This window comes from Cebus imitator, unplaced genomic scaffold (assembly GCF_001604975.1).
Source record: "Cebus imitator isolate Cc_AM_T3 unplaced genomic scaffold, Cebus_imitator-1.0 Scaffold356, whole genome shotgun sequence".
Classification (NCBI taxonomy): Eukaryota; Metazoa; Chordata; class Mammalia; order Primates; family Cebidae; genus Cebus; species Cebus imitator.
The window spans coordinates 845,669-853,135 of NW_016107671.1; the positions used below are offsets into that span (position 1 = coordinate 845,669).

Sequence of the window (7,467 nt, forward strand, 5' to 3'; positions counted from 1 at the left end):
TAATTTTTTATATTTTTAGTAGAGACAAGGTTTCACCATGTTGACCAGGCTGGTCTCGAACTCCTGACCTCAAGTGATCTATCCGCCTAGGTCTCCCAAGTTTCTGGGATTACAAGCAGTAAGTCACTGTGCCCAGCCTCCTCCCACTTCTTAACACACCTCCACTGAGCACGCCTCCAGCAAGTCCTGTCCCCATTACCTCTGAAACTGATCTGGAAATAGCCCATTCCCCTTTTACAACCCAGTCCTGTCTGCCATGGTCTCCCACCTGGACCGCCCCAGCAGCCTCCTCTCTCCCTTCCCTGCCCACCCCTCATCTGTTACCCACATGAGGCCACGGGGACCTTTTAAAGACTTTTGAAACCTGGCTCTCATACTATGACTTTGGGCAAGGGCGTGAGCCTCTTTAGGGTCTGCTTTTCTCATCTGTAAAATGGGGATGATGATAGCATTGGCAATTGGCAGAAACAGGGTGGTTGTCAAAATGAAATGAGTTCATCCGCAGGATTATTGTAATATTTATAAGGCACAGCAGGGCCGGGCTCCTGCTCTGCCACTTACTCAGTTTGGCCCTTTGCACAAGTCATTTTAACTGTCTGGGCCTTGGTTTCCACACCTGTAAATTTGGGGTGGATGGGTGGGCAGATGGGTGGGTGGATGGGTAGATGGATAGATTGATGGATGAATGGGTGGGTGGATGAATGGATGGATAGATGAATGTATCAGTGGATGGATAGTTGGCTAGATGGGTGGGTAGATGAATGGATGGATAGGTGGATGGATGGGTGGGTGGATGGATGGGTGGATGGATAGATGAATACATCAGTAGATGGATAGTTGGCTAGTGGGTGGGTGAATAGATGGATGGATAGGTGGATAGATGGATGGATGTTTGGGTAGATTAATGGATGGATGCACGGATTGATGGATGGATGGGTGGGTGGATAGATGGATGGATAGATTAATGCATCAGGAGATGGATAGTTGGCTAGATGGGTGGGTGGATGGATGGATAGGTGGATAGATGGATGAATAGATGGGTGAGTGGATAAATGGGTGGATGGATAGATGAATGCATCAGGAGATGGATAGTTGGCTAGATGGGTGGGTGGATGGATGGATGGATAGGTGGATAGATGGATGAATAGATGGGTGAGTGGATAAATGGGTGGATGGATAGATGAATGCATCAGGAGAAGGATAGTTGGCTAGATGGATGGGTGGGTGGGTGGATGGCAGAGCCTGCACCTGACAATCCATCTGACGTTGAAGCCAGTCTCTAATGGTGACACCACCCTCCACTGCAGCAGGAGCAGGAGGCAGAGCTGCAGGATGAATGAGGCTTGCCAGGCCTCCCTTACCTATCCTGTGTCCCCAGCGCCCCTCCACCCTTTTCCCTTGCAGCCTCGAAGCGAAGGATCCCTGTGTCTCAGCCGGGCATGGCTGACCCACACCAGCTTTTCGATGACACAAGTTCAGCCCAGAGCCGGGGCTATGGGGCTCAGCGGGCACCTGGAGACCTAAGCTATCCGGCAGCCTCCGCCACGCCCCAGGCAGCCTTCCTGGCTGACCCCGTGTCCAACATGGCCATGGCCTATGGGAGCAGCCTGGCTGCGCAGGGCAAGGAGCTGGTGGATAAAAACGTGAGTGGCCGGGGCTGGCGGGGGTAGGGGGACACATGGGGCCACAGGGCCTCAGGTTTGAGCTCTGCCTCCCCAGATTGACCGCTTCATCCCCGTCACCAAGCTCAAGTATTACTTTGCTGTGGACACCATGTATGTGGGCAGAAAGCTGGGCCTGCTGTTCTTCCCCTACCTCCACCAGGTCAGCACCCCCAGGGGAATGTGGGTGTGCGGTGGGCCGGTGGGGGCGGGTGTGGGTTGGGGCCTGAAGATTCACCTCGAGGAAGGGTGGGAGGGGCCTGGCTCTGAGGGTCCTGCCCATTCCCCATCACCACAGGACTGGGAGGTGCAATACCAACAGGACACACCGGTGGCCCCCCGCTTTGACGTCAATGCCCCAGACCTCTACATTCCAGGTTTCACCCTCCGCCTCCCCTGCACCCCCCCCCATCTTCTGGGCCTGTCTGGGGTGGGTGTGTGGGTACCTGGAGACCGAGGGTGATTCTTCCTCTGATGACCAGTGTCTGTGTGCGTCCCTCCCACAGCGATGGCTTTCATCACCTACGTTTTGGTGGCTGGTCTTGCGCTGGGGACCCAGGATAGGTAAGGGAGGCCTGGGACATGCCAAGTAGGGTGGGGTTTGGGAAGCCCATGGTTGGTCAGGAAAATCTCAGTTCCAAGGTCTCAGTTCCCTTCTCGGGAAAGCCCCACCTTGCTCCCTGGTGGCCCAAGATACAGCCCTCAGGATCACCACCAGCATCACCCTCAGCTCCTCCCTCTCCTTCCTGCCCAAACGCCTTGTGTCACCACCCCCTGTGCTTGGTGACCCTCTCCATCCACGCTTCCTCTTGGCCTCTACTACCAGACCCATCCTCATCCTCGCTGTGTCCTCACCGGCTCCCCGCTACACCCCTACTCCAGCAGCAGTCAGGATGGTCCTGTCTGAGGTGCAGGCCTGGCCACAGCCCATCCTGCCCCACCCTGCTGTCCATGGCTCCCAGTCAGGCCCCAGTTCCTGGGCCTGGTGCTGCCTCTCCCACCGTGCGCTCCGGTCCTGTTCCTTTCCTCCAGAGGGCTGGCGCTGTCTCCTGGGACCTTGGCACATCCACTTCCCTCTGCCCGGGAGCATGTTCCCCTCCCCCACTGCCGAGCATGGACTCCATTCCAGCGTCACTTCCTCGGGGAAACCTTCCTGCCCCCCAGACTAGGTCAGGCCTCTCCTCTTGCTCGCACCGCCCTGTTCACTTCCTTTGTGGCACTGAACACATCTGTCATTAACTGACTGGTGAGGCCCTGGGGATGTGGCCGAGGCCAAGGGCTTTGTCCCTGACCAGGTCCTTCCTGCAGGCTTTGGCTCCGTGTCCCCTCTCCTGGGAAGCCCTCCCTGACACTTGCCTCCTGACTGTGTCAGGCACAGCCCCCTGTGACTCCAGCCCTGCCCACTGTAGGTGTCACTGTCTAGGGAGAGGTCTGCCATCCTCCCTGGATGGGATTTCCATGGGAATAGGATAGTGCCCAGATCCATCTGGGTCACTGCCGGGTGTCCGGCCCCAGCCAACACAGGGCTGTCCCCAGGGGGGTGCTGGGAGTCGGCGGTCTGAACAGGCCAACCAAGTGGCAGGATTTGCTGTCTGCAGGTTCTCTCCAGACCTCCTGGGGCTGCAGGCAAGCTCGGCCCTGGCCTGGCTGACCCTGGAGGTGCTGGCCATCCTGCTCAGCCTCTATCTGGTCACTGTCAACACCGACCTCACCACCATTGACCTGGTGGCTTTCCTGGGCTACAAATATGTCGGGTGAGTATCCCTGCCCTTCCTGCCAGCTGCAGCCCTTGGGCCTCGTCCTCACACAGCCTCCTCTCCCTCCCCCAGGATGATCGGCGGGGTCCTCATGGGCCTGCTCTTCGGGAAGATTGGCTACTACCTGGTGCTGGGCTGGTGCTGCGTGTCCATCTTTGTGTTCATGGTGAGCTGGGGCTCAGTGCGGATGAGGCTGAGGGCACAAGCGCCCCGGAGGGCATCCAAGCAGAGGATGTTAGGTGTGGGGTTCAGACCAGAGACACGTTGCTGAACTGAGGGGCCCTGGAGTGGCTGTCCAGCCTGGGGGGTCAGAAGAGGAGGTATCCTGAGCCCTGGAAGAGGAGACGCCAGCCAGGCTGCTAGAGGCTGGGGATCCCCAGCACATAGGCTCCAGGCTGGGCTCTCACTGTCATTCCACTCTCCTTACATGGGGGCTTTCCTGCCAGAATTTCCCTGGAAGGGGATTCTCTAGAGCCCTTCCAGCTGGAGTCAGGGGTGCTGGTGAAGAGCACTGGGGTCTGCAGGCCAGCCTGGACTCCAAGCTTAGTTGGATCCTCGACAAATCACTTACTCTCTTTAAACTCAGTTTCCCTGTTCGTGAAATGGGATGATGATACTTGCACCCCAAGGTGCTGGGAGGATTCAGTGTGAGCATGTGAGAAGCAGAGGGCAGACCATGTTGGCTGGTGGGCCAGGGCGGACCTTCGGACAAACTTTAAGTGTCATCATTTAAAAGTTTAGGCCAGGCACGTGACTCACATCTGTGATAATAGCACTTTTTTTTTTTATACTGGAGTGCAATGGCATGATCTTGGCTCACTGTGACCTCTGCCTCCTAGGTTGAAGCAATTCTCCTGCCTCAGCCTCCCGAGTAGCTGGGATTACAGGCGCGTACCACCACACCCAGCTAATTTTTGTATTTTTAGTAGAGATGGGGTTTCACCATGTTGGCCAGGCTGGTCTTGAACTCCTGACCTCATGATCTGCCTGCCTCAGCCTCCCGAAGTGCTGGGATTACAGGCATGAGCCACCACGCCCAGTCGATCCCAGCACTTTGGGAGGCTGAGGCAGGAGGATCACTGGAGACCAGGAGCTTGATACCAGCCTGGGCAACATAGCGAGACACCATCATCTCTAAAATTTTTTTTTTAAATTAGCCAAGCGTGGCAGTGTGCACCTGTAGTCCCAGCTACTCGGGAAGCTGAGGTGTGAGGATCACTTGAGTCTGGGAGGTTGAGGCTGCAGTGAACCAAGGGTCACACCACTGCAGTCCAGCCTGGCAGACAGGGCGAGACCCCGTCCTTTAATAAAAATAAAGATAGCATTCTGGTGTGTCTTCAGAAATTGCCATGTGGCCAACATAAGAGGGTGACAGCAGCCAGGGCCCCGTCTCCCATGCCCTCAGGCTAGGTGTCCACCATGAAGTCCCCCTTCACCCGCTCCTAGACCTTGCCTGGCATTTGAGTGTGGAACCTTGTATTTTATTCACAGGGCCTGGGGAGGAGCAAGTCCTCACCCTGTTGGGAGGTTTGGAAACTGAGGTCCCCGGGAGCAGAAACCTGAGGCTGCAGAGGGCCAGGAACTTGTCCCCGGCTGCCTGGGGCTTCTAAGCAGAGGCTGGAAGCGTGTCCAGGCTCTCACCCTGGCCCAGAGGGCTCAAGGGTAAACCCCTGATTCCCTTCTTCCTTCCCCCGCAGATCCGGACCCTACGGCTGAAGATCTTGGCAGAGGCAGCGGCTGAGGGGGTCCCGGTGCGTGAGGCCCGGAACCAGCTGCGCATGTACCTGACCATGGCGGTGGCGGCGGCACAGCCTCTGCTCATGTACTGGCTCACCTTCCACCTGGTGCGGTGAGCACGCTCACTGAGCCTCCCGATGCTGCTGCTGCTGCTGCTGCTGGGGGCCACTGTGGCCGCCGGACTCATCTCCCGCCTGCAGGCCCCAGGGTCCACCCTGTTTGGGCACAGGCGCCGCCCCCATCCCAAGTCCTGCTGAACCCCGCCCCCAACCCAAGGTGCTGAGAGATCTCCAGCTGCACAGGCCACCACTCCAGGGCGTGGCCACTGTTACAGAAATAATAAACCCTGATGGTCATGAGCAGCCTCTCCTTGGCCACCTGTACAGATGGGCAGGGCGCCTGGCTGCCTGCATGGGCAGGCCCAGCCTGGGGCAGGGGGCAGGGAGCTGGGGATGGGCCTGAGCAGGCACCACGCTGACCAGTGGCAGAAGGCAGAGAGGAAGGTTTAATGAGCCCTTCCCAGGCCCCTTCAGTGGGGAGCCTCCTTCTTCTTGCCCTTCTCCTCCTTCTTCACTTTGGGCTTCTTGGTCTTGCCCAGCGTGTTCTCCTGCTGCTTGCAGCCAGCAGCTTGGGGCTGTGGGACCGAGGGCAGGAGTGGGAGAGAAGAGATTGTTCTGGGCTGGAAGTGAGACTGGGGGACCCCCTTCCCCTGGCCCCAGCGCTGGGACGCTTCTCTGGGGTGCAGGGCACATGCTTGGGGTGCTGGCAAGAGCCTCTTACCTTCACATCCGTGTCCGAGTCGCTGGAGCTGCTGCTGGAGTCTGAAGAGCTGTGGCGGCCTTGCTGGATGGAGGTGTGGCAATGACGCAGGGCCCCTACCCATCCGCTGAAGTTGGAAGCCCACGGCAGACCCTGGGGTCGGGGGCAATCCCACCCGTCCCACCCCTCCGCAGCTGGTGGTGAGGCGACTTACCTTTGAACTCGGATCTCCCCCTGCCTCCGATCGGCCCTGAACTTTGTGGGGACTGAGCTTGGGGTCTCCCCCATGGCCCACGCCCACACCAGGCTTTTGGGAGGTGGGCTCCAGGGCTGCGAAGAGAAGTTGGGTGGTTGGTGCAGGCAGTGTCTGGGCTTGAGTCCGGCCCCCTGCACCTCCAATCCACACTCCAGCAGCTCACCTGCTCCCAGGTTGAACTCCATGGCAGTGAGAGATGTGTCCCAAAGGCTAAGGGTCCTGCAGAGGAGGACAGCAGGGGGAGGAGCGCTGAGACCTGCCCATTGGAGGAATGCTGAGCCGCCCCACCCGACCTTTGTCCTGGTCCTCAGCCCTGATTCACTGCGGGCACCACCCAGCATTTCCTCTGTGAGAAGTGGGGGAGATGGACAGCTGACTGCCACCCCCCAGCCTTGGTGCCTGAGGGGAGGCTGACTGAGGGGGGCCCTGTGGATGGCATTCAGGGAGCTGCAGGTTTCCCCCCAAAGCTCAGACGCTGGTTCTTTAAGAGGGAGGTGCTGCCCCGCCTTCCCGGGTACTGCGACAAAACAGCCTCTTCTGCCCGCTTTAACAAGCCGGGCGCTGCTGCAGGGGCGTCTCAAGTTCTAACTCGCCCCCACAGCCCCTCCCCTTGGTGAGCAGCATCTGAGGGGTGAGGGGCGTAGGCTTGGAGCCAGCCTGCTACACTAGATGCCAGCTGTATCACTTAACAGCAGGGTGACCTCAGGAAAAGTTGCTTCACCTCTGCCTCAATTTCCTCATCTGTAAATGACAGCTACCCCATGGGATTGATGTGAGTCAGATCAGTCAATTTCCTAGAATGGTGTCTGGCATGAAGTACTGATAATGTGTTGGGTTTAAAAATAATAATAAAAGGTAGGTGTCGGCAGACTCCATTTTTGGACTAAGCCCATCCACACCCCGGGTGAACAAAAAAACAAAAGGTAGGTGTCTTAGGCCAGGTGCTGTGGCTCACGCCTGTAATCCTAACACTTTGGGAGGCCGAGGTGGGTGGATCACCTGAGGTCAGGAGTTTGAGACCAGCCTGGCCAACATGGCGAAACCCCATTTCTACTAAAAATACAAAAGCTAGCTGGGTATGGTGGTGGGCGCCTGTAATCCCAGCTACTCCAGAGGCTGAAGCAGGAGAATCGCTTGAACCCAGGAGGCAGATGTTTCAGTGAGTCAAGTTTGCATTCCAGAGTGAGACTCCACCTCAAAAAAAAAAAAAAAAAATATATATATATATATATATGGATATATATATACACACACACGCATATATATATAAAAGATAAGTGTCTTAATGTGGGCTGCT

The 7,467-nt window shown here is 57.3% G+C and overlaps 2 protein-coding genes across 5 annotated transcripts in view; one reads left to right on the forward strand and one right to left on the reverse strand.

Annotated features, from left to right (window-relative positions):
- The window catches only part of YIF1B (Yip1 interacting factor homolog B, membrane trafficking protein), a 10,403-nt gene extending 4,889 nt beyond the window's left edge, over nucleotides 1–5,514 (forward strand). For all 4 annotated transcript variants that reach the window (XM_017506605.2, XM_017506604.2, XM_017506607.2 and 1 more), the window contains exons 2-8: nucleotides 1,405–1,643; nucleotides 1,720–1,824; nucleotides 1,960–2,038; nucleotides 2,168–2,225; nucleotides 3,260–3,415; nucleotides 3,491–3,584; nucleotides 5,116–5,514. In XM_017506605.2, coding sequence (XP_017362094.1) covers nucleotides 1,405–1,643; nucleotides 1,720–1,824; nucleotides 1,960–2,038; nucleotides 2,168–2,225; nucleotides 3,260–3,415; nucleotides 3,491–3,584; nucleotides 5,116–5,271 — 887 coding nt within the window. In that variant the 3' untranslated portion in view covers nucleotides 5,272–5,514. The remainder of the gene's footprint in view (nucleotides 1–1,404; nucleotides 1,644–1,719; nucleotides 1,825–1,959; nucleotides 2,039–2,167; nucleotides 2,226–3,259; nucleotides 3,416–3,490; nucleotides 3,585–5,115) is intronic.
- Nucleotides 5,515–5,637: 123 nt separating this feature from the next.
- On the reverse strand, nucleotides 5,638–6,416 carry CUNH19orf33 (chromosome unknown C19orf33 homolog). Its single transcript, XM_017506613.2, has 4 exons — nucleotides 6,334–6,416; nucleotides 6,129–6,244; nucleotides 5,936–5,998; nucleotides 5,638–5,789 (listed from the first exon to the last, which is right to left on the reverse strand). The coding sequence occupies exons 1-4, from the start codon at nucleotides 6,353–6,355 to the stop codon at nucleotides 5,685–5,687; spliced, it is 306 nt and encodes a 101-aa protein (XP_017362102.1). The 5' UTR covers nucleotides 6,356–6,416; the 3' UTR covers nucleotides 5,638–5,684.
- Nucleotides 6,417–7,467: the final 1,051 nt, after the last annotated feature.